Genomic DNA, 27863 nt, shown 5'->3' with positions numbered 1-27863 from the left:
GTTTATTATATTCCTTTTTTTGGTGCCAAAACCCGGGATCAAACCCAGGGACATAAATTCTTACTCAAACACATTCTCTCTCAATTGTCAGCAACTATGCACACACATCCCGAAGGATAAACAAACACAAGCCAGATAGATTAAAACAATTTTATTTTTTTTCCGCACAGAAGAAGTTAAAAGGTATACAAGTATGGATTACCATTTCATGATTCTCTGTATGCCACTGTAAACAAAACAACTAAACTAGTCTATAAGAAACAATCAACAAAGAAAGATACATCAAAATATAACTCTGAAGATGAATAGACATTATCCTTTTCGTCACTGCTCATTCAACAGCTATAGACAGGTTGGTTGTTTAGCAACACAACTGACGCGTGCGCAACTATGGGGCAAAACTGACTGGGTTGACTTGTAAACTATATTTCTTCAATGTTTATTGAAATCATAAATGCATTTGCATAATGAACACTTGTCTCTCAAATACATCTTTACAGTTGTTGGTTGGTTAGCTAGCTAGCAAAATTTTGCCATAAGCATTGACATGAAATCAGTCAAAACAAGACATGGTATCAAGAACATGATGAAACTAGCTAAAATTAGTCATTTACGATTCCCCACATGGCAGATTCTTGTCATTGTTGGTAGATATCTGGCCAATCAGAATCACAACTCATGGACTTCTGCCCTGTTTTGAAGTGTGTGTATAGTTTTCGTGACGTCATCTAACCCATCTATGAAGACATCTACACACATGCAAAAATGGAAGCGCCCTGCACATAGGATCCCAAGCACAGATCTCTCTTGACCATGTTCCTCTGAGACAAAATGCTATTGGTAGGGGAATATATTTGTATACTGCTTTCCTGAACAAACCAGGTCACCCTAGCACTGTTTTAGGGATCTTGTTAGTGAGAGAGAGAAAATTAAGCCAGTGTCCTATAGGATTACTGTTCACTGGAACTTTTTAACTATTTCTTTGGCAATTCTGTCTGGTTTGCACGGCAAAACAAAATAGAAGGCGCTGGCCACATCTCCGTAATGGACCCTAATGCACTTCCACTCGATTTTACGTGTCTACCAAAAGTGCTTGTGTTGTGACTTTTCCCTTCATGGGTTGGTTTCCTTTTTGCCACATTGCTTTGGGTAGCTAGGGATGAATGTGGGAAATGGGGAACATTATACAGTAAGACTGAAGTGTAAAACAGAACATTGCACTATTTTCTTAGGCGGAAAAGGCCCCACCACAACCCTCTCAAAATAGTTTCAACTGCGCAGAGGTGTTGTTGGGGGTGGTACTACTAGTACAAAAGGGCTCTGGTTGATAAAATGAATATCTTCGTATACAGTTCTAACTGGGATTGAAACCAGGAAAAGCTGTCTCAGCCCATTCTTATATCGCTTCAATGTATTTGCAAAATGATGAGGGCTAAGTCTAGCCATGTCTATGTGGTGACTTATGTGCCGGGTGAAAATGGATTACAACATTTATGTTTAATGCTCTTCCACTCTTCTCGATGTACCTCTACTGGCTCAATAATTCAGGTGTTGTTAGTTTCACAGGCTCATTGCGTAGCTGAGCGACCTCAAGTGAGGGGAACGCACGTCATTGCTGCAGAGAGCTGTGAACTAGATTGCCCTGACCCAACATTCAAAACAACAACCTTCGCTCAGCTTTCAAATATCAGACGAGACTAACATCACGCTAACTATAATCTGATAAGAAAATAAGAAAACCGTAAGCTGAAAGATCATAGCTAGTGACGGAAAAGTAGGAATGATGACTTAATATACCCAAAGTTTGAGAAAAAATATATATGTTATAGAATGAATGCAATTGTAACCGAAAGATCAGTGTTATACTTGTCCCTATCATAGAAAAAATACAAGCAGAACAATTAATTAATTCATGTTGACCCAACCATACACAGGCAAATATCCCCTTAAGATAATTCCCTTATGCTACCCATTACATTGCTGTCCCTACTAAACAAGCCCTGCTTTGTATAGAAACTACTGTACATTAAAAGACCCAAGTCAGGCTCTTTGATATTCCGTGCAAGCTGTCAGAGTATAGATATGCTTTTTCTTCCAGCCGAAAAGTCACCCTGTTGGATTGTTGTGGGCAACCATGTAAAGCCTGGCATGGAGTGGAGCCCATCGGTGGGGCGATTAGTAAAATCTGAACCAATCGGGTGATGACTCGGTCCAAGCTCTGCCCTTCCATGCTCCACCGCTGTGCTCATCAGGGAAAGATGTATCACCACAGAGATCTTAGCATCCCCAAGCAGCACACCCCTCTTATAATAGAGTCTACAAAAGTGTGACAACCCAATCAATGAGAAGGGTAGAGGTTTGGGTGGAAGAGTGTCTTTGGGGTTAGGGAGGGGGCACACAGTTTGAGGATGGGGGACAGGGATGAAGGCAGCTGGCGGGAGGGGTTCTGTGGGGGTCATAGGTGGGCTAGGGAGCGGCAGGGTGGTCCGGTGTTACAATGTTTCATTCACTCCTCATCGGAGCTGCTGTTTTCCAGAGAGTAGACCATGAAGATGAGGTCTGTCCGAGCCGGCACCAGAGGGTTGCCGGGTTTCACCACCTCAAAGCCCATGTAGTGGAAAGTCTTTATGATGGATACTGTTCAGAGAGAAAGAGAGACCATACAGAGAAGTTAGTGAACCTAGCAGGACCAGGACAGGATTAACCTGTGGCCATTCTGTCTTGGGTAGCAGATTAGAAGCACTATCTAAGCTTAACTTCGCTAGAACATCACTGCCACTTCTAATCAAGATACTTTTGGTCATGTAGTGTATGTGGACACCTGCTCATCGAACATCTTATTCCAAATTCATAGGCATTAATATGGAGTTGGTCTCCCCTTTGCTGCTAGAATAGCCTCCACTTTCTTGGAAAGCTTTCCACTAGATGGTGGGGTGGCAGGTAGCCTAGTGGTTAGAGCGTTGAACTAGTAACCGAAAGGTTGCAAGATCGAATCCCCGAGCTGACAAGGTAAAAATCTGTTGTTCTGCCCCTGAACAAGGCAGTTAACCCACTGTTCCTAGGCCGTCATTGAAAATAAGAATTTGTTCTTAACTGACTTGCCTGGTTAAATAAAGGTAAATAAAATAAAAATGGTGGAACATTGCTGCGAGAACTTGCTTCCATTCAGTCACGAGCATTAGTGAGGTTGGGCATTGAAGTTGGGTGATTAGGCATGGTTCACAGTCGGCGTTCCATTCTACCTCAAAGGTGTTTGATGGGTTTGAGGTCAGGGCTTTGTGTAGGCCAGTCAAGTTCTTCTACGCCGATCTCGACAAACCATTTCTGTATGGACCTCGCTTTGTGCATGGGAGCATTGTCATGCTGAAAACAGGAAAAGGCTTTCCCCAAAATGTTGCCACAAAGTTGGAAGCACAGAATCGTCTAGAATGTCATTGTATGCTGTAGCGTACAATGATATCCCTTCACAGGAACTAAGAGGCTTAGCCCGAACCATGAAAAACAGCCCCAGACCATTGTTCCTCCTCTACCAAACTTTACAATTGGGACTAGGCATTCGGGCGGGTAGCGTTCCCCTGGCATCCGCCAAACCCAGAATCGTCCGTCGGACTGCCAGATGGTGAATCGTGATTCATCACTCCAGAGAACGCGTTTCCACTGCTCCAGAGTCCAATGGCGGCGAGCTTTGCGCCGACCCTTGGCATTGCGCATGGTGATCTTAGGCTTGTGTGCGGCTCCTCGGACATGGAACCCCATTTCATGAAGCTCCCGACAAACAGTTCTTGTGCTGACGTTGCTTCCAGAGGCTGTTTGGAACTCAGTAGTGAGTGTTGCAACCGAGGACAGACAATTTTTACGCATTCTGTGAGTTTGTGTGGCCTACCACTTCGCGGCTGAGCCGTTGTTGCTCCTAGATGTTTCCAATTCACAACAGCAGCACTTAGTTGACCGGGGCAGCTCTGGCAGGGCAGAAATTAAACGAACTGACTTGTTGTCAAGGTGGCATCCTATGACGGTGCCAAGTGGAAAGTCACTGAGCTGTTCAGCAAGGCCATTCTACAGCCAATGTTTTTCTATGGAGATTGCATGGCTGTGTGCTCGATTTTATACACCGGTCAACAACGGGTGTGGTTCATTTGAAGCGGTGTCCACATACTTTGTATGTATAGTGTACTTATAAGCTATGTTCATTTGATTTCATGGACGTTATTAATATACAAAAGGACAGCTCAATCAAATGTCATTATCCATTCAATGTTTTTTTTCTCCAATGAAATGTTCTACAGTTGGAAAGGAACTGTAACCCTTGCTTTCCAATGTGTATCATAGTCTAAACATCTAATTGGGACAGTCCAAGTACATTATATGGACTTGAATTAGCATGCTAATGCTAACCACCAATTATGTGCCCATTAAAGCTAGAACTGGCAGTTGCTTCATCCATTTATGACTTATACATTAATGATATATAGCCATTGATTCTTTAAGAATATAACTTATAAATGCCCCATGAGCCTAGTTTAAATGTCATACCTCATCAAAATATAAGATTGTTTACAAGATTAGAGTAAAACAATGTAAATGTAAATAAACAGTGTATAGCCTCAACATGTTTAAAACTATAATTTTGGTATCATGGATGGTCAGTCCTTGCATCCATCCAGAACTTTTCACCAAAACAGAGGCGGGGTGACATTTTTTTTGTTTCAAATAAGAATTCTAGCTGCACTCCTCTTTTGAATCCAGCACTAAATAGTGGAGCGCTTACATCGATCCTCTCTGGCTCTATCGAACCACAAGAACACGTAGTTGACTTTCAGCTTCTCCTCAGCAAACTCCAGCAGGCTGGTGAGTCTGGGGAGAAAGAGAAGGGGGAGAGAATGAGATGATGCACTGTTTTTACGTAAGAGAGTAGACTTACATAATAATGCAGTGGCAGCTGCAGTGCCCCTTAGGATTAGCTCGTTAGCTCTGCAGTGTTGGAGAAGCCGCTGAGACGGTGCTGGCACTGTGTCATGGCCGTGCCAAGAGGATATTGACATGACACTGATGACATATTACATGAGGACGCAGCGTAAATGGCTCATTTCTATTCATAAGAGGAGTGGACTAGAGCAGTGTTCCCCAACCCCATTCCTCGAGTACCCCCAACAGTACATATTTTTGTAGTGGCCCTGTTGACAAGTAGAAACATACCTGATTCAACTATTGATCAAACCCTTGACAAGTTGAATGAATCAGGTGTTTTTGTTCTGGACTACAACAAAAATGTGTGCTATTAGGGGTACTCGAGGACCGGAGTTGGGAAACACTGGACTAGAGAGAGAGAATAGCCTACCTGAAATGCATTGTTTCAAGTTTTGTTAGTCATATGTAAGGGACATGCATGCAGGGCCGGATTACCGAACAAGCACACAGGGCATGTGCCCATCGTGACAAAATGTGTAGAATAGCGTTATAAACTGCACATTTTTCTCTTCGCACCATAGCAAAATGCTGTAAATCAGATTTCTTCCGCCGAATATCTTCAGGAGCATTAGGAAGTAGAGGCGCTGTTGCACCCTCTTGACTACTGGTGATGTTGTTGGTCCATGTCAAGTCCTCGGTGATGTGGACTCCGAGGAACTTAAAACTACTGACTATTGGAAGTCCCGTTCATGTGGATCGGCGCAAGTCAACAATCAAATATTTCGTTTTGCTGACATTGAGGGAGAGGTTGTTGTACTGGCACCTCAATACCAGTTCACTTACCTCCTCCCTTTTAGGTTCACTCGTGGTTGTAGATTATCAGGCCTACAACCGTTGAGTTGTTAGCAAACTTGATGATGGAGTTGGTGCCATGCAAAGCCACGCAGTTGTAGGTGAACAGGGAGTACAGCAGAGGGTTGAGGACACACCCCTGGGGGGCTCCTTTGTTAAGAGTCAGTGTGGTGGAGGTGTTGTTGCCAATCCTCACAGTCTATGGTCTGTCCATCAGGAAGTCCAGGATCCAGTTGCAGAGGGTGGTGTCCAGACCCAGGGCTCTGAGCTTGGTGCCGATCTTGGAGGGAACAATAGTGTTGAATGCTGAACTGTAGTCAATGAACAGAATTCTCACAAAGGTGTTCCTCTGGTCCAGATCAGAGTATGTGAGTGGAGTTGAGAGGTCAGAAATCCCGCTCATTGCTCATGGAGCGGTGGCTTGCACACCACTCTGGCGCTCCACGTCCTTTCCAACTGCTCCGCTAAAAACCGCTCCTCGCCCAAAGGGAAATAAAACTGCTGCTCCAAATTCACTCCATTCATTCAAATCACAATTTAACCAACACACATCTATTCTTTTTGACTACCTGGACCTACCCATTTGGTTTTGAATTATTGAAACCAAATCTCCCGAGTGGCGCAGCAGTCTATGGCACTGCATCTCAGTGCAAGAGGCGTCACTACAGTCTGTAGAGGCTGTATCACATCTGGCCGTGATTGAGAATCCCGTCGGGCGGCGCACAATTGGCCCAGCGTCATCCGGGTTTGGCCGAGGTAGGCCATCATTGTAAATAAGAATTTGTTCTTAACTGAAATACTTAAGTATTTCAATAAATAACAGGAAAAAGTGACTGTAAGAAGTGCTTATAATTTCAAGTAGGCTACATGTCATACAGTATTAAACAGCATATAAAACACTCTAAATAGGTCAGGAGCCAGACAGGTAACCGAAGAAGGAACGATTCATTTATTATTTAGGCTATATTATTTAAATTATTTCAAGGCTATAGCCTTCAAATAAATAAATAGTGAAGCATTTGAATGTGTGACACACTAGGCAGGGACATGAAGCGCTCAGAATTTAAACATTTAGTTGTATTAAATAATTATAGTTTATAAATTGCACATAAGCTGTGACTTACTTAGAATTAAATATACATTTAAAAAATGCCTTATTAGGCTCAGTCTTATGTGCCTTTTGAATTCATTTTTAGAAACATGAGTTTGGCCAGAGTCTGGTCCCTGGAGAGCAGGCCAGCAGAGGAGAATACCCTCTCAGCGCTTGCAGAGCCACTGGGGACGCTTTTGCCATGCAGGGATGTGTATTTTTTTCCTGTAGGTAGGCCTAAAGGATTTTAGATAAAATAATCCTATCAAAACTGAAAGCTCCTTGAAAGAGGTAATATGCCAGGCCTATTGGGCTAAAAAATCAAGCATTGCCTATTGCATAGATAATAGAACGAAAATTAGATCAGATTATTTGTTGATAAATACTTTGCTACAATGACACACTTAGCTAGCTACCCACCTCGTCCTTTCTGTTAGCATGTGCACACTCCATTGTCCTTATACTATAAATGTTGTCAGAGTATAACTTGCATGTGAAATTAGTAACCTAACAGGTCATCCAACATTTCTGTAATGGGTGTCTGCAGGCAAGCTGGTAGGTCTTAACAAGGGGTATGTGTCTCAAAGCTGTATGTAACACCCTGCCTGTCCGTCCGTCTGCGTGTCTGCGTGTGTGCCTATGCTTACCCCTCTTTGCTGCCCTCCGCCAGCGCCCCAGCGGGGATCTCCAGAAAGAGGCTGTCCGAGGAGAGGGCTGTTTCCCAGCAGGCCGTGCGGCACTCGCTCAGTTGGTAGTGGAAGTGCAGGATGGCTGGTGTCCCATTGACAGGAGCTGCCCGCGTCACCGTAAGCCTCTCGTCCTTTAGTGGAGAGGAAGGGAGGACAGACGAAAAGGTACATTTCCTGAAGATAATTTGTGTGCTTGCGTCATACATACTGTTCACACAGCACTCTGACACCTAGCTCATTTAAGACAACGACAGTGGTCTTGGCGTTTTTCAAAAGAGTGGGAATGGGGATTAGAGTACTATATATAAATTCTCTAAACCTTGAAAGAATGCAGATTTTTTTTCTATTGACTGTATTAAATCTCATGAGTTTCCCATGGAATATTTGAGGTAAAACCAACGAAGTACAGTATATAAACCCTGGATTGCTGATGCTATGTATTGGCCAATGAGAAGCTTAAAAGCCACCAGTCAGCCACATTGGTATTCCCCAGTAGGAGCAGTCCTCCATAGGAATGAATGGAATTCTACAGTATTTCAATTAAATGTTTCAAGAACAAAATGACATCTATTTAAAGACTGACTGACACTAAAAAAACAATTAATCCCTTTGAAAACAGCCCATGTGGCATCGATATGAGTCAGAAACATAGATTTGTGTGTCAAAATTTACTACAAAGTGTAAATAGGATCATTTTGAGTTTGGAACCTCAGTGCGTCACAACGAGGTTGGGTTTGGATTACAATTATGTCTATTGTGGGTGAAAAGAGACAACAATGAGATGAATGCGTACCGTCGCCTATCATTGAACGTCTGACTGACATGTCGTGACAGCTGCGTCTTAGAAAATAGCATTGAGCTATATTGTTCATCTGCAGGCTATTATAATACCCTAAGCCTCAACTGTGTGAGGGTCTACTCATACAATTTTGAATAGATTGTCTTTTAGGTTCAAAAGATTTGTGTCCTCTTACATGGTAAGCCTACTGCTGGTAACTTTAGATTATATTGTGCTGTTATTTAATTATTATCCCAGCATCACTCCCGTAGTGCAGTTTCTCTGGACCACCGCAAGGTCAGAGTCCAGACAGGCTTATTTTAGGAAACATTCTGAATGGACATAGAGAGAATTAGCAAGCTGATACACACACACACACACACACACACACACACACACACACACACACACACACACACACACACACACACACACTTAAAAGGACCCATCAACCAAAGCCACCTGCAGCGCATCTCACTCACACATAAGCGAATCAATTTCTCCTTTCCCCAGCTTTAAATGCTTTCTGTAGGATATCAAAAACTAGTCTACATTATAGGATAATGCTAAATCAATGTAGCCTATCATGTAAATTGAGGGGGAAAGTTCAAATCAAATTGTATTTGTCACATGCGCCGAATACCAACAGGTGTAGACCTTACCGTGAAAAGCTTACAAGCCCTTAACCAACAATGCAGTTAAGGGGAAGATCGAGACAGCTGTGATATACAATGCCTTCCGAAAGTATTCACACCCATTGACTTTTTCTACATTTTGTTGTGTTACAAAATTGGGATTATAATGGATTTAATTGTATTTTTTCTTGACGATCTACACAAAATACTCCAAAGTGAAAGAGAAATTCTAAGACTTTTAAAGATGAATGAAAAATAAAACACTAATATATCTTGATTAGATATACTGTAGTCAATACATGTTAGAATCACCTTTGGCAGCGATTACAGCTGTGAGTATTTTGGGGTAAGTCTCTAAGAGCTTTGCACACCTGGATTGTACAATATTTGCCCATTTTATTTTTTTTAACTCTTCAAGCACTGTCTAGTCGGTTGTTGATCATTGCTCGAAATCCATTTGAAAGTTCTGCCATAGATTTCCAAGCCGGTTTAAATCAAAACTTTAATTAGGTCACTCGATGTTCAATGTCGTCTTGGTAAGCAACTCCTGTGTATATTTGGCCTTGAGTTTTAGGTTATTGTCCTGCTGAAAGGTGATTTGTCTCCCAGGGTCTGTTGGAAAGCAGACTGAACCAGGTTTTCCTCTAGGATTTTGCCTGTGCTTACAGCTGTATTCTGTTTCTTTTTATATATATAAAAAAACTCCATAGTCCTTGCAGTTGACAAGCATTCCCATATGATGCAGCCACCACTATGCTTGAAAATATGAATTGGTACTCAGTGATGTGTTGGATTTGCCCCAAACAACAATGCTTTGTATTCAGGATAAAAATGTTTATTTATTAGCCAGGCTATACTGACAATTATTAGCTCTGGTGTGATGTGATCCCATGGGCTAAATTCATACATTGTCGCAATGATGCATTGCAAAAAAAACAGGCAGAGAAATTCAAACATTCATTCACACAACGAACCCACAGACCTGTCAGCGGCAGACTGTCAGTGGCTGGCTATATAGCCTTCCCTGTATTTTTTGTTGTCTTAAAAAGATTCTGACAAAGTCTCCAGTCATATAAAATGTAAATTTTTGCCAGGCAGAGAAAGGAGGAGAAATGTCTCTCTATTTGCCATTTCTAACATAGGCATTGGAAATATTCCATGCAGCTCTCACGCAGTAACGTACGCTACATATACCTACAATATAGCAATGTTTTGTTAAGTTCTATATAGGCCTATATGCGTTTCTTCAAACAAATTATAAAAGCAGGATCATCGAATAGTTTAATTAATTCAGTGCCTGTGTTTGTAGTCATGCGTTCAATGTTAGGCTAGGCTATATGTTGTTTGAGATCAATTGTTTTGTATTGTTTAAACAAAGTTTTACAATATCATGGAAACAAAAATATATACTAAACAATAATATAAACCCAGCATGTAAAGTGTTGGTCCCATGTTTCATAAGCTGAAATAAAAGATCCCTGAAAATCTCCATATGCACAAAAAGCTTATTTCTCTCAAAAGGTAAGCATTTCTCCTTTGCCAAGATAATTCATGTTTTGAGGGGCCGTGCATTTGGTATGCTTACTGCAGGAATGCCCACCAGAGCTGTTGCCAGAGGATTGAATGTTAATCTCTCCACCATAAGCCGCCTATGTCATTTTAGAGAATTTGGCTGTATGTCCAACCGGCCTCACAACCGTAGACCACGTGTAACCACGCCAGCCCAGGACCTCCACATCGTGCTTCTTCACCTGCGAGATCGTCTGAGACAAGCCACCCGGACAGCTGATGAAACTGAGAAGTATTTGACTGTAATAAAGCCTTTTTTGTGGAGAAAAACGTATTATGATTGGCTGGGCCTGGCTCCCCAGTGGGTGGGCCTATGCCACACACATGGCTTCACCCCTGCCCAATCATGTGAAATCCATAGATTAGGGCTAATACATTTATTTCAATTGACTGATTTCCTTATACGGACTGTATCTCAGTAAAATTAGTGACATTGTTCCATGTTGCATTTATAATTTTGTTCAGTATAGTTTAAGGAGTGCTCCCCACCCCTGTTTCTGGAGAGCGTCCTGTAGGTTTTGCCTCCAACCCTAATCTAGCACACCTGATTCTAATAATTAGCTGAGTCAGGTTGGTTATAAACTGGGAAAGAAACTAAATCATTGAATAATGTCCTGGACCATAGGCAATATGATAATAGCGAAGCCCAATGTTCAGCAATAATAATATGAGGGCAGCATCACAGCCATAGCCACGGAAAATAAGGGTGCTGAGGGTGCTGCAGCCCCTGAAAAATCTGGAATATATACAGTACCAGTCAAAAGTTTGGACACTTATTCAAGGGTTTTTCTTTATTTTTACTATTTCCTACATTGTAGAATAATAGTGAAGACATCAAACCGATGAAATAACACATAGAATCATGTAGTAACCAAAAAAAGTTATATATATATATATTTTAGATTCTTCAAAGTAGCCACCCTTTGCCTTGATGACAGCTTTGTACACTCTTGGCATTCTCTCAACCAGCTATTAGATTACTCTGCTAATGAAAAACGTATAATCAACATGTAGATGTGTGTAATGCGTTCATGGTGACGTCTATAATAATAACTACTTACACATCACGTGTCAGTTTATCTTTTGATAAAGCGAGGCAGGCTAGCTAACGTTAGCTAGTGAGGCAGGCTAGCTTACGTTTTTTGCTAAAATTAGCGTAGTTCGCTAGCTAGTTAACTAGCTAGCTAGCTACCTCATTACAACTTAGGTCGTAGCTCATACAAGTTTGTGTATTGTCATTTTGGTTGTGAAGTGCAATTTCAAAAAATGTTGTCCTTTCTTTATAACAAAATGCAATTGACCACTTGGCTGTCACAGGCCCTCCCAGTCAACACCACCTCATAAGATGAGGAAGTACATTGTTTATGAGGATTGCCTGCTACAGTTGTTCGAAAGATGTCCAGTTTGCAGCCGAACATGCAACATAGAGAAGACCAACGCAGGGACCCTCAGCATTACACAGACATGGCCTCGCTGTGAGCATTCCTATACATTAAACGGGGAGGACACTTGAATCAGGTTAGTGACATCTGACCTGGTCAAAACAGTTTTGAGTTTTGTCCCAATTCACCTTCATAACCTAAGCTGGTGGAATCAGCCTGATTGCTGTGTTTTCCCATTCTATTTCACTTCACATATCATGATATCTGAAGTGAAATAGAAAGAAAGGTGAATGCAGCGATCAGGTTGGTTCCACCATGCTAATTCATATTTCTTCCTGTAAGAAACATTTCAATTTAACCCTATCCATATATGCCAATTCACATGAGTGTAAAGGGTTAAGGAAAATGTTTCTATTTGTATGTTTAGCTCACATAATACAATGTAAAAGTATGGCTTCAAGACAGCATATACATCTAGTATATATATATATATATATATATATATATATATATATATATATATATATATATATATATATATATACACACACATCTAGTATACATCTAGTATGTATATATATATATATAAAAATCACTGGGTAAAACTAATTTCAACATCAGTCAATTCAGAAATTGAACTGGACACAGTATCCAATACGACCCCACCTCTGTTTTTGTTATTAAATGTGTTTAATGTTGACCCCCCACCCCTCTTTCTCTCTTCTCATTGGTGGTACCTAATAAAACAGTGGGTAACAGTAGAGCTGCGAGCCTTCTGTTGTCAATGAAAGGGCTCTTTCTTTCATACGCGAGGCAAGGATGTTGATATCACAGGTGTGACTGATCTGTTTAAGCCTAACCCTCTTAGCCCACTCTGAGACAGTCACATGTCTGGGGCAAGGACACACCTGTGTGTGTGCAAGTGTGTGCAAAGAGGAGGGTAGAGCAGATTCAGGTGCGAATACACTTGCAAAGAGACTCAAATGTGTGTGCTTGGGGCCTCCCGAGTGGCGCAGTGGTCTAAGGCACTGTGTCGCTGTGCCACTAGAGGTCCTGGTTCGAGTCCAGGCTCTGTCGCAGCCGGCCGCGACCGGGAGACCCATGGGGTGGCGCACAATTGGGTTAGGGGAGGGTTTGGCCGGCAGGGATGTTCTTGTCCCATCGCGCTCTAGCGACTCCTGTGGTGTGCCGGGCGCAATGCATGCTGACGGTCGCCAGGTGTATGGTGTTTCCTCCGACACATTGGTGTGGGTGGCTTCGGGGTTAATCGGGCATTGTGTCAAATGCGGCTTGGTTGGGTTGTGTTTCGGAGGACGCACGGCTCTCGACCGTCGCCTCTCCCGAATCCGTACGGGAGTTGCACCGATGAGACAAGACTAACTACCAATTGAATACCACGAAAAGTAAAAAATTATAAATATATAAAATGTGTGTTTAACATCCACAGTAGCACAGATGGTTATTAAGAACCCAAAGGATATTGTGGTAGAGAGCTTCAAGTTCCTCTGTTTCCAAATCACTAAGGACGTATCATGGTCCAAACAAACCAACACAGTCGTGAAGAGAGCACACCTCTTCCCCCTCAGGAGACTGAAAAGATTTGGCATGAGCCCTCAGATCCTCAAAAAGTTCTAAAGCTGCACTATTGAGAGCATCTTTACTGGCTACATCACAGCTTGGTATGGCAACTGCTTGGCATCTGACCGTAAGGCGCTACAGAGGGTAGGGCGTATGGCCCAGTACATCACTGGGGCCGAGCTCCCTGCATTCCAGGACCTCTATACCAGGCTGTCAGAGGAAGGCCCAAAACATTGTCACAGACTCCAGCCACCAAAGACAGACTGTTCTTTCTGCTACCACATAGCAATCGGTACCGGATCGCCAAATCTGGGACCAAAAGGCTCCTGAATAGCTTCTACCCCCAAGCCATAAGACTGCTGAACATTTAATCAAATCACAGATAGACACACTTCACATACGTTGCTGCTACTCTGTTTATTATCTATTCTGACTGCCTAGTCACTTTTACCCTCCCTCCAAAGATTTCTTATTGGGTTCAGGTCTGGAGACTGGCTAGGCCACTCCAGGACCTTGAGATGCTTCTTACGGAGCCACTCCTTAGTTGCCCTGGCTGTGTGTTTCGGGTCGTTGTCATGCTGGAAGACCCAGCCATGACCCATCTTCAATGCTCTTACTGAGGGAAGGAGGGTGTTGGCCAAGATCTCGCGATACATGGCCCCATCCATCCTCCCCTCAATACGGTGCAGTCGTCCTGTCCCCTATGCAGAAAAACATCCCCAAGGAATGATGTTTCCACCTCCATGCTTCACGGTTGGGATGGTGTTCTTGGGGTTGTACTCATCCTTCTTCCTCCAAACACGGCGAGTGGAGTTTAGACCAAAAAGCTCTATTTTTGTCTCATCAGATCACATGACCTTCTCCCATTCCTCCTCTGGATCATCCAGATGGTCATTGGCAAACTTCAGACGGGCCTGGGCATGTGCTGGCTTGAGCAGGGGGACCTTGCGTGCGCTGCAGGATTTTAATCCATGACGGCGTAGTGTGTTACTAATGGTTTTCTTTGAGACTGTGGTCCCAGCTCTCTACAGGTCATTGACCAGGTCCTGCCGTGTAGTTCTGGGCTGATCCCTCACCTTCCTCATGATCATTGATGCCCCATGAGGTGATATCTTGCATGGAGCCCCAGACCGAGGGTGATTGACCGTCATCTTGAACTTCTTCCATTTTCGAATAATTGCGCCAACAGTTGTTGCCTTCTCACCAAGCTGCTTGCCTATTGTCCTGTAGCCCATCCCAGCCTTGTGCAGGTCTACAATTTTATCCCTGATGTCCTTACACAGCTCTCTGGTCTTGGCCATTGTGGAAAGGTTGGAGTCTGTTTGATTGAGTGTGTGGACAGGTGTCTTTTATACAGGTAACAAGTTCAAACAGGTGCAGTTAATACAGGTAATGAGTGGAGAACAGGAGGGCTTCTTAAAGAAAAACTAACAGGTCTGTGAGAGCTGGAATTCTTACTGGTTGGTAGGTTATCAAATACTTATGTCATGCAATAAAATGCAAATGAATTACTTAAAAATCATACAATGTGATTTTCTGGATTTTTGTTTTTGATTCCGTCTCTCAGAGTTGAAGTGTACCTATGATAAAAATTACAGACCTCTACATGCTTTGTAAGTAGGAAAACCTGCAAAATCGGCAGTGTATCAAATACTTGTTCTCCCCACTGTAAGTATTCAGAGCCTTTGTTTTGAAACTCAAAATTGAGCTCAGGTGCATCCTGTTTCCATTGATCATCTTTGAGATGTTTCTACAACTTGGAGTCCATCTGTGGTAAATTCAATTGATTTGACACGATTTGTAAAAGTACACACCTGTCTATATAAGGTCCCACAATTGACAGTGCGTGTCCGTAGAGCTCGAGACAGGATTGTGTAGAAGGGTACCAAAACATTTATGCAGCATTGAAGGTCCCCAAGAACACAGTTGCCTCCATCATTCTTAAATGGAAGATGTTTGGAACCACCAAGCCTCTTCTTAGAGCTGGCCGCCCGGCCAAAGTGAGCAATCGGGGCAGAAGGGCCTTGGTCAGGGATGTGACCAAGAACCCGATGGACACACTGACAAAGCTCTAGAGTTCCTCTGTGGAGATGGGATAACCTTCCAGAAGGACAACCATCTTTGCAGCACTCTACCAATCAGGCCTTTATGGTAGAATGGCCAGACGGAAGCCATTCCTCAGTAAAAGGCACATGACAGCCCGCTTAGACTCTCAGACCATGACAAACAAGATTCTCTGGTCTGATGAAACCAAGATTGAACACTTTGGCCTGAATGCCAAGTGTCACATCTGGAGGGAACCTGGCACCATCCCTATGGTGAAGCATGGTGGTGGCAGCATCATGCTGTCACAATGTTTTTCAGCGGCAGGGACTGGGAGACTAGTCTGGATTGAGGGAAAGATGAACGGAGCAAAGTACAGAGATAAACTGGAGTGCTCTGGGCCATCAAGACCTCAGACTAGGGTGAAGGTTCACCTACTAACAGGATAACGACCCTAAGCACACAGACAAGACAACACAGGACTTGAACCCGATCTAACATCTCTGAAGAGACCTGAAAATAGCTGTGCAGCGACGCTCCCATCCAACCTGACCGAGCTTGAGAGGATCTGCAGAGAGGAATGGTAGAAACTCCCAAAATACAGGTCTGCCAAGCTTGTAGCATCATAGCCAAGAAGACTTGAGGCTGTAATCGCTGCCAAAGGCGCTTCAACAAATTACTGAGTAAAGGGTCTGAATGAATACTTATGTAAATGTGATATTTACATTTTTCAGAAGAACAGTTTTTGCTTTGTCATTATGGAGTATTGTGTGTAGATTGATTTTAGAATAAGGCTGTAACCTAACAAAATGTGGAAAAAGTCAAGGGGCCTGAATACTCTCCGAATGCACTGTATTACCTCAATCACCTACACATTGACTCTGTACCATAGTCCTTGTATATAGTCTCATTATTGTTATTTTATTGTGTTACCATTTTTTTATTGTACTTGTTACTCTGCATTGTTGGGAAAGGGCTCGTAAGTAAGCATTTCACTAAATGTCTACACCTTTTGTATTCGGCGTATGTGACATAACATTTGATTTGACTTGATAGTAACTCTTGGACAATGCACACTTTCTAGATCACCATGTACAGAGTCTATGGTTGATAACCTTTCTCAGTTATTTTGACTGCCTCTGTTCAAACCATATATGGCTTCAATATTGTCTGCCAGAGCTATAGATCAGCAGCATTTTCATGTACCATAATTGTACATAAGACACCTTTTTATCAGGTTATTACTTTGACAGTACAATGTGTACATTATACATGCTGACATGGGGTGATTCCTCCAGGTGATTCCTGTGTTGTCTCAGCATAAAGAGCATAAATCATTCAATGATATTCAGCTTTTCAGGGCATCCATTTGAGCCCGGCGAGGCTCAGACTCATTTATCATGACCACTTAAGGACTATTTACGGGTTGATGTGATTTGTTGATCAGTGACGGCAATGAAGTTGCCTCTGGGGTTCTCACCTTGTGTAGTAACAGGCCGAGAGAGTGATCCCTGCCAGTCCCTCGCCCACCCGGGATCTTCAAGTGTGGGTGAGGGGCATCAGGAGCACCACAGAGGCCCCGGAGCCTGGTGCCTGGAGCAGTGGAACCTGGAGCCCACTAACAAAGAACTGCAGAGAGGGGATGGAAGGAAAAAGAGAGAGATAGAGATGAATGACCATGCCACAGGATTCATGAAAGAGACATGAAAAGCAGGAGCACTTGACTGATTAAGGTTCAGGTTTAGATTTGTCGGTTTTTGGAGGTTTGGGGCAAGGTTTGGGATATATACGATTTGCCTAGTCTCATCCACCAGCCTTGTGTCTGTTGGCAGCTATTAACTTGATACAATGTTGGCGGAGATACTATTTCCGTAAAACCATTGATTCAGTGTTTCAACATAGGACCAGGATCAATAAGTAGTTAAAAGGGCCCAGGGTATTTCATCTTCTTTCCTAGAGGTACCAGTTCTGTCCCAAATGGCACCCTATTCCCTACATAGTGCACTACTTTTGACCAGAGCCCTATGGATCCTGGTCAAAAGTAGCACACTATACAGGGAATAAGGTGCCATTTGGGATGCAGACACCGTTACAATAACACTAAGTGGTGCACTGCCATGTCATAAAGTCAACCCACATACTTCCCGTTGCTACTCTACTTTGACATTTATGATTTTAATACAATTAATGGAAGTGGATGGTTAATGGGAACCAAGCACCCAAGTAATAAAAGTGCCCAGTTTGCATTAGATTGATGTCTTTCTTTGGTTGTGTTCAATTTGCCAGCTTGTTGCGTCACTGGCACTATGACAGTCCTACCTTAGTGTTAATCAAGTGCTGTTCCACAAATAGCACCAAATAACAGCACCTCGGTAACAACACCTCTTTGCTCCTGCCTATGCCAAAGGCAAAGTAATATAGTTAGGTGTTGTGAAGTCGCAGTGTGCCATCTGCACTGCATCTAATCTCGGCAACCTCAACCTTCATTGTGGCAGGCGATGTCATAGAGAACAAATGGACTTTTACAATAACAACCTGCTGAAGTTAAGTGTTAGCGCTGCCTCTGTCAATGCCTGCCCCCTCTGTGTTATTCATGGTTCACCTCACTGCAGTCCTTGGCTGGAACAGCTTGCCCTATTTTTCCAGAGTCATGTCTAATCAGGGCCTGAAGAATAGTGCATTATACCATGACATGCTGTGCTGTACTTGTCATTGTCTGCTCTCATAAGACGTCTTGTAAACATCCCATAAGACTAAAGCAGCCGCCAAGCCTCTTATCAGATGCAGGTAGTACTGAATGTACAAAATCAGTGGCTTTCACCTTGAGCTTTAAGGCAGGCTGGACAGGCATGGCTGGTTTTAACTTTCTCTCTGGGGCAGACAAGTAAACAAGTATGTGTAAACAACTCTTTGGCCTCAGGGCCTATCGACTAGTAATAAATAATACTAACCCAACCTAAACCATAAACAAAGTAAATCATCAAAATGTCAGGGGTGGCCAACTCTGGTCTCCAGTCCTGCAAATATTGTTATGGAACAAATGTGCGCATACACTGTAGCTATGAAATTATCAGCACTTAAATCGAAAAAAGTCACACTACGCTGTGGTTTGACTTAAGTCTTGTACCAGCAGCAGAGGAACTGCTGTGATGTGAAGAGAAAGGCTCTGGCTTGTGGTGGAAAGGCATGCATCACAAACAAGCGCATGATCTGTAAACACCTCTGCAAATAGCCTCATCGGGGGCCCAGGAACACACATCTCGGTCGTTTGGAGTTACGGGGCCTAGTTTCAGGCCAGTAGTAAGAATAGCCCGATGCTCCCAAGGGAGCTTACAAAAACATTGCATGGGCCAGTATTTCCATTAAGAAAATGTGCCGCCGCACATTTGACCGGCAGCATTTTCATTTACCAAAAATTAACCGGACCCATACGCATTGGGTGCATAACCCGATTAGGGCATCCAACCACAGTGCTCAGAATGACAAATCACATTTAGATTATGGTAGTTCATCTTAACAGACCATGCAAGTCGAGGACGCAACAACATGGGTCCTTCTTACCCGAATTCCGATGTGTACTTTGAAGATTTTAGAATAATGCCCCATTCACATTAACCATAACTAGTCCATTACGTTGCCATGGAGGTAATTAATTTGAATGTAGACCGTCCACAACGGAGTGGAATCACAACGCCCCCTTACGGTTGAAGGCTCAGTTCATCAGTAGGTCGAAGAACAGGAAGTTGCCGAACCACTGAAGAAGAAAAAAATATGTGGTTTTGGACGATGGATTTATGGGATAGCTAGCAACTTGTAAACAATTACACATTCCTATAAGTGAGTACTATTTTAATAGTATGTTAAATAATACAAATTTACTGTTATGCCAATTATACTTCATAACTGTTGCCTCCCGTTTTAGTTTGTGATGATAATGACGTTTGTTTTTCATTTATTAGGTGGAGGTCGCTAGCTACAGTATAGCCTAGATTTTAGCTAGCTAACTGCTCTGTAAGCTAGCTTGACTTGCTATAAAGTTATAGAAACAAGTTCAGGAAAAAGTAAACAAAACATGTTTTATCATCAACTGAAACAATATGTTTCCACCTGTCTTGAATAAAAAGGTCATATTTGACAATCTCACAAAATAAATGCGATCCCTGACAAGACACTAGGCTCTCCTCCATCTTATCTTGCATTGTGAAAACCTCCTTAAACTCTCCGTCCAGGAGCTGAACAAGATTGCATGAAGATGACGTATGGCATAATGAAACACGTTACGATGTAAATGAGGCATAACTGTCCACATTTACTTTTCCACAGCCAACAAGACAAGTAACAAACAGCAAAATCACTAGCCAATGTCAATCTACTATACCCCAAAGTAGAAAAGTTGACCTATTCTATTCGTCACCTTGTAGATAAAGAAATAGCCTATTCCTAACAGACTGTGGGACGATAGATTCCAAATGCATACAACCAGTAGGCCTGGGCCACATAAAACAACTTTAAAAGGCAATGAGGCTGATGCAACAGATTAGATTGTTTAGCTTTACATGTTGATAAACTATTATTTCTTCACATTGTAAGCGCAGAAATGCGCACAAGGCAGCAGGCTACGCGAAAATGTTCATTCCGTGATGCAATTAGCACAAAAACACTTGTCAAAAGCGGACCGCACATGCGAGCGGTTCCATGTGACCAAGATGAAAATATCCATTCGAAATTTAGAAAGAGGGAAGATCTAAAGATGCAACGCGATTTAGAATTGTTGCGCAATGATTGGGTTTATAAAAGCACATTACACTCCAGCAGCAACAAAAGAGCTGTTTGAGGAGCTGAAGCAGCAGATTTTCTGCTCAAAGGTTCTGTATCTGCATGCTGGGTGCATGTGATGAATAAGATACATAACGAATATACACACGCCAATTTATTTCCACAGAATTATGCAAATTAACCGTATAATGTATTTCCATCGACTGGTATTTCCATCGATTAATAGGCAAAAAAACGTTATTTCGCAATGGGATTTTTGGTCCTTTTCCCGGACAATTGGCCAATTTTATTAATCTGCTTTTAAAAATAAAATAAAAAGAGATATCGGCCAAAAGCCGGCTATTACTGGCTAACGGAAACCCTGGCATTGGGTCACATTCACTCTGGGGAGTGTCTATGTCTCGCCCGCAGCCAGTGTGGACTGGTGGTTAGCCACGTAAGTTCAAAGGCTTTTCAAATAAATTATTATTTGTCACATGCGCCGAATACAATGGGTGTAGACTTTACGGTGAAATGCTTGCTTACGAGCCCTTCCCAATGATGCAGAGTTAAACACCCTCTGTAGTGCTTTACGGTCGAGGGCGGTGCATTTACCATACCAAGTGGTGATGCAGCCAGTCAAGATGCTATCTATGGTGCAGCTGTAGAACTTTGAGGATTCAAGGGCCCATGACAAATCTTTTCAGCCTCCTGAGAGCATCTTCTCGTGTCCGCTTCACGACTGTTTGGGTGTGTGTGGACCATGTTAAGCCCTTAGTGATATGGACGCCAAGGAACTTGAAGCTCTTGACCCGCTACACTACAGCCCTGTTGATGTGGATGGTGGCGTGCTCTCCCCTCTTTCTCCTGTAATCCACGATCAGCTCCTTGGTCTTACTGATGTTGAGGAAGAGGCTGTTGTCCTGGCACCACACTGCCAAGTCTCTGACCTCCTCCCTGTAGGCTGTCTCATTGCTGTCAGTGATCAGGCCTACCACCTCTGTGACGACAGCAAAATTGATGATGATGTTGGAGTTGTGTGTGGCCACGCAATTGTGGGTGAACAAGTACAGGACGGGACTAAGCACACACACCCGAGGGGCCTCTGTGTTGAGGGTCAGCGTGGCAGTGGTGTTGTTGCCTACCCTCACCACCTGCGACCGGCCCGTCAGGAAGTCCAGGATCTAGTTGCAGAGGGAGGTGTTCAGTCCCAGGGTCCCGAGCTTGGCGACGAGCTTGGAGGGGACTATGGTGTTGAAGGCTGAACTGTAGTCTATGAACAGCATTCTCACATAGTTATGTCCCCTCTTGTCCAGGAGGGAGAGGGCAGTGTGAAGTGCAATTGAGATTTTGTCATCTGTGGCTTTGTTGGGGCGGTATGAGACTTGGAGTGGGTCCAGGGTGTCTGGGATGATGGTGTCATGACCAGCCTTTCAAAGCACTTTATAATTACAGATGAGAGTGCTACAGGTCGATAGTCATTGAGGCAGGTTACCTTTGAGTTCCTGGGAACAGGGATAATGGTGGTCAGCCTGAAACATGTTTCGATTATAGACTGGGACAAGGAGAGATTGAAAATGTCTGTGAAGACACTTGCCAGCTGGTCTGTGCATGCTCTGAGAACGCACCATGGTATTCCGTCTGGCCCGGCTGCCTCACGAGTGTTAACCTGTTAAAAAGTTTTACCTACATCAGCCACAGAGAGCGAGATCCCGCAGTCATCTGGAACAACAGGGGCTTTCATACAAGACTGTGTGTTGTTTTCCTCTAAGTGAGCGTAAAAGGCATTTAGCTCATTTGGAAGTTCTTCGTCACTCACGGGTGGGTTTCCCATTTTAGTCTGTTTATCGTCTGCAAGCCCTGCCACATATAACGAGCATCGGCGCCGGTGTAAATAGGATTCCACTTCCTATGTCGTTTTTCATTTTTTATGTCTCGGAGTTCATAGTTGGCTTTTATGTGTCCATATCTGTGTCCCGTTCCTTGTAAGCGGTAGCTCTAGCCTAGTGCGTAAATGTATTGATGAAGTCCGCGATGGATGTGTAAACTCCTCAATGCTATCAGATGAATCCCAGAACATATCCCAGGCTTGTACTAGCAAAACAGTCTTGTAGCCTCGTGTCTGCTTCATCAGACCACGCCCGTATTGAGCATGTCACTGGTACTTCCTGTTTGAGCTTTTGTTTGTAAGCAGGAACCAGGAGGATAGAGTCGTGGTCTGATTTACTGAAGGGAGGACGAGGGAGGGCCTTCTATGTGTTTCTGTGGGTAGAAAAAAAATGGTCTAGCATTTTAGCGCCCCTATTGGCGCAGGAGACGTGTTGGTAGAAGTGAGGTAGAACGCTTTTAAGTCTCCCTTTGTTAAAGTCTCCGCCCACCAGAAATGCTGCCTCTGGGTGTGCGTTTTTTTGTTTGTTTATAGCCCCATACAGTTTGTAATTCAATCAAAAGTGGTTTCTAGGAGTTACCTTGGAAAGGCTTTGAGAGAGAATTATCTACCAGTTGCTGTTCTTATAGTTGATTTAGTAAATAAAAAATGTAATAGTTAATCTATTGATTATATTATTCCAAATGTGCAGCGCAAAATCTAGCAGTGTAAAAAATTATGCTCTTTGGGAGAATCCTGGAAACTCCTAGTGGGTGACTTGCATTGATTTATTTGTTGTCACTAGCCACATGATTACTCAATGTGTCACGAGATGACGAGAACATTCCAAAAGTTTCAGGAGGGTCACAGCTCCTAAAAAGTTTTGAACTCCCTCAGCATTCTTAGTTGTGCTAACAATTTCTCGGGCACATTCCATTTTTACATTTACATTTTATACATTTACCAAACACTCTTTTCCAGAGTGACTTACAGTAGTGAGTGCAGTTTTTTTTAAACTTTTTTGTACTGGTCCCTCATGGGGGGAACCCACAACCCTGCCGTTGCAAGCGCAATGTTCTGCCAACTTCCTAAGGAGGTTACGGTTAGGGTTAAATAATGGTGCCACTGCTAATAAAATGCTGAGAACCAGCACCTTTTTCCATTCCCTTATATAGGAAAGCGCCTGTCCTTGCACGAAATGCCAGCTTGTTTTGAAAGGCAACACTCTCGCCCTCTGACATTCAGACCCCCCCCCCCCCCCCCCCCCCAGTGCCAAAGGGCGCTAGGCTAAATAACCACAGTCACAAGTTGAAAAACTAACAAAAACAAAAACCACTGCAACCTAGTATAAACATTATTCAAGTCTTGCAGCAGTGACCTAGCTTGCACTGTACTGTATTAACATACTGGTGAGGTATTAATCATATTTGTGTTGCAGGCACAGCACTGGGACATAAGTGCGTCATGCACCATGTATTCTCCCGGGACTTGTGTTAGGAGAGTGTGAGAGAGTGGTTGTATAACCACTGGAACCCAGGCAAGCATACCAAACTCTGCTTTAGGGTTTAATATAGAGTAGTGCAAAGAGAGAGTACTGTATGGAAGGTCGATAAGTAATATGGTCTGAAGGTGATAGATGAATCCAAAACCCATCGTTCTTTTTGTCTGGTCAGGATTTTTCGATTATTTCAAATATCATGAGTTCTGCAATTATTAATATAACTGGTTTCTTCAGTCCATTTCTCTTGGTGCTGCAGTTGTTTGAGTTTCAGCCTTTGGCAGCCTGATTTGAGTTAATTATTCCTTAGATAATGGCTTTGCATTCTATGTTTGCCCTGGTGACTGGTTAAGAGTTTGTGTGTGTGGCACACGTCCAAGGAACACAGGGCTCCAAAACAGGATACTATTCCTCGCAAGTCTTCCAGGAAAGCGCTAACAGACTAGCTCCGAGAGAATGGCCAAACCACCTCTTATTAGCCAGTTAATCTATGTGTCAAGCCTGAGCTGCTCCAAATATTTTATAACTAGTTTTATACAATTTAAGTGAGTCAACAATATACTATTAACCATACTATTAACCATTGGCCTACTGGATAAACAAATCCTTGCCTACATAGCAAACCAAAAGTTCCCATGAACTTGATGGGTAAGATTTAGAGCTGTACAGTATAAGTGTGAATGTAGGTTCTCGTTTCTAAAAAAAAAACAAGGATACCAAACTGAGAAGTTCTGGTAATTCGAGCTGCGTGTGCTCATTGGAGACCACCATGTGTACCCTGTCCCGATCCCCTTTCCACTCTTGACTTGGCTTAGGTCAAGAGTATCATGACCACAGTAAATGTCACCTGACAGCCAGAACCTACTACTTACAAACATGTTTATATGACGTTTGTCTTAACCTACAGTACTGTATCAAGTTACATTCAGGATGCCATTTTAGGACAGAACAGCACATCACAAGGTGATCCCTTGAGGAGATCAGTGTACTGTACAGCATGTCATAGCCTCATATGATCTATTCAAAGGGTTCCCCTATCATCCATAGAAATGAATCGCATTAGACTAGTAAGAAAATCGTACTGTTAAACAGATAGCATCCATAGCATCCCACACAGGTTTCCACTGGTGCTTTAGCCACAAGCTAACATAATCTAGTCCAAGCCCATTGGGGGCTCGGCTGGTTGTGTAATAGTGTGTGTCTGTGTGATGTAGGGCAGCTGTTGCCTTCTGCGGACAGGGACATAAGCTAGCACGCTAGGGAATGGACCCTGCGCTTGCCACCACACATGTAAAACATGAATGCGCATGCATAGTACACACCCATACTATGTTGTCAATGTAATATTCAATGTAGGCTATTTTGATATTCTTAGCTTCTGCATATCATGTAATGCATACTTTTATGAGACAGGCTGGTGGTATAGGATGATGGAATACTGCTGTGGACATTGACACTCATTCTTGAAAAGGCAGTACCATGTTTACCAAGATTGAGTGATAGGCTATAAACAACTCTCCTGATGGAACATGGAAGAAGATTCTGAAGATGATAGCATTGTGGATGCATCACGTCATTATATAGGCTAGTCTAGGTGGCTACTGTTGCGCTGCTGCTTCGACTACAGCTAAGCAACCCTGTCCTGAGGAGCAATTTCCATTTTGACACAAAGCCGATTTATAGATGAAAGCAAAAAAATCTAAGTAGGTCTAGGCATGGGGGTGATATCAGGTCATCGGTAGGCATGGCACCTGGACAGATTATGGCAACAATAGCCTAATAATAAGAGATGCATCTATATTTTTCCTTATTAACATCTCATTTATATTAAAGGGATGCTAACCCTATTGATTTGACTTTCTAAGAAAATATGCGGTATTAGTGCGACATTTGGGCATCAAGAAAATAGGTTACGTTCACTGACTGCACAAAATGAAATGTCCCGTGCGCAGAAAGTACAAGGCGGAAATGTTTTTGGTAATTCGATCCATCTTCTACGCTGTATGAAAACAACTTCGTGGGACAATTGTTGTAGACTTAACGGGTAAGCATTATAAAAATATTAAGTATAAGCTAATTTAATTATTGTTGGAGCAATTAAATGCATAGTGCGCAATAGGGTCATTGTTGAATACATTGATACAAAATTGGCTATAACCAATAACAAACAATATGTTGTCTAGGTTATGCATTAAGGCGTACAAATGCTATTAGGACATGTTACATTATATGGGCCTAGTATGTGACGTCGATACTATTCTATTAGTGTTCATAAATAGTATAGAAAATTCACATGCATAATGCTTGTAAATTAATCTAATCAAAAACCTAAAGCAAATCATGAATACACCAGCTATAATTGATAACCTACAGACAGGAATTACAGACAAATATTCAGTGTTATTATCACAACATGAAATATCTGGTTATTATTGTGTTATTCTGAAAAGATAAAGGGTGGAAAACGAATGTATTTAAATATTTATAATCATTTAAATATTCATAATCAATGGTCAGTTTAGCAAATCAATGGAAAAAAAGATTAGGAAAATAAATATCTATAATTGTAGAAATGTATTCGCAAAATCGTGTAAGACATTGCCTACCTTTCCTCGGTATTCAGCATGATACCCTCGAGGAAATCGAAAACGTTATGTCCTTTTTGACAACCAAAGCAATGACTATTTAACAGAAGCTCCACGGAGAAGTGCACCATCCGTAAAAAAACGGAATTAGAGTTAACTCCGGCGCGGTTCTAGCTATATAACGTGAGGCTTCAATTCGCAAAAGGACAAGCCGTAGACGCCTCTGCATCGACTATAGTGTTGATGCTGGAAGGGGGCTATTTATATGCCCGTCCGACACGACCATTGGAATCATGGGTAATTCAAAGCAGGAAGCAATGTACTAGCTATTGACCGATTGGGTAAAGACAGTACAGTATGAAGAAACGCAGAAACAGCTTCTCCAATATAAATCCCCGATCACGTATGTAGACGATGTTATGGCAACGTTGGCTAGCTAAACTCATGCGATGTTATGGCAACGTTGGCTAGCTAAACTCATGCTCAGAAACACGTAATCGTCTAACGCTCGTCTTGTGCCAAACTGCGCATATGCAGACCATCAAACCAACGGCACTCTTTCCATATAAAGTTGTTTTTGACGAAAATTAAAACGTGTAGGTTTGTAAATTCCACGAGGTTGGATTATTAACATGTTCATTTACTTAAGACATTGACTCGAATGTAGGTTGTGTCTTTTAGATTTTGAGAAAATTAACAACTAAGAAATCATTTTTCACTTATTTTATTAACTTCTCACACCCTACCCTAAATCTAACCGTAACCCTTGTCTGCGTGGTCTTCTTCGCAAGTCTCATTATTATGCTGAGCTTCTACGTTTAGAAACTCTGATTTGTGTGCGTTTCAAATAGGAAGATTAGTGCTAACTGGAATCCTTGGGAAATCCCTACCCTAAACCTAACCTTAGCCATAACCCTTACCTAAGCCTACCCTTAACCCATACCTTAAATATTTTACAATGGGTTAGGGACCTCTCGAGGACCTCAGATAGCAAGGACTGTTCCGGATACACAAAGGGTCACAGGCCTGAGCTGGTTATCAAATCTTTACAATGCCTGCTCAGCCTGGTCTCATAGACTAGACGTAACATAGTAAAGGTACATTCAGGACACTGAAATTAGTATGACACAGCATGTTACATTTGGTATGATTACATAATCGACGGTTACTTAAGGCAAAAACAAAAGGAGGGTGGTTGGTTAGCCACCTAGCTAATGTTAGTGTTAGTCACCTATTTAAGAAAAGTTTTTCAACAGAATCGGTGGAATGAATAAACACAGTTAATTTTCATAGCAGCCACGTTGTATTCCTTCTCGCATCTATGCACTTTCCTCCTCTCACCTTTTCCCTTTGCTTGTGGACTTCAATACACAACTCATCAGCTGTATGTGATCAGGCAAAAAAACTTTCCAAACCAAACCATATCATATCCGCTACATACAGCCTACATCATTGTCACCATATTAGCTAAAGTAAGGTCATAGTAAACATAGCTAATAGAACTAACGCGTTAGTAAACACCCTACAATCATGGGGGGGCAGTTAGCCTAGTGGTTAGAGCGTTGGACTAGTAACCGAAAGGTTGCAAGATTGAATCACCGAGCCGACAAGGTAAAAATCTGTTGTTCTGCCCC

At 42.6% G+C, this 27863-nt stretch overlaps 1 protein-coding gene across 1 annotated transcript; it reads right to left on the bottom strand.

The window, feature by feature from the left end:
* Nucleotides 1–136: 136 nt before the first annotated feature.
* On the bottom strand, nucleotides 137–26691 carry oaz2a (ornithine decarboxylase antizyme 2a). Its single transcript, XM_055934890.1, is given in 6 exon segments — nucleotides 137–2637; nucleotides 4769–4854; nucleotides 7498–7670; nucleotides 17005–17085; nucleotides 17087–17153; nucleotides 26251–26691. Coding segments are annotated over 6 exon segments (648 nt in total). The 5' UTR covers nucleotides 26361–26691; the 3' UTR covers nucleotides 137–2506.
* Nucleotides 26692–27863: the final 1172 nt, after the last annotated feature.

Source organism: Salvelinus fontinalis, chromosome 9 (genome assembly GCF_029448725.1).
Source record: "Salvelinus fontinalis isolate EN_2023a chromosome 9, ASM2944872v1, whole genome shotgun sequence".
NCBI classification, from domain to species: Eukaryota; Metazoa; Chordata; class Actinopteri; order Salmoniformes; family Salmonidae; genus Salvelinus; species Salvelinus fontinalis.
The sequence above is the reverse complement of the archived record's forward strand: the minus strand, read 5'-3'. Positions and strand labels throughout refer to the sequence as shown.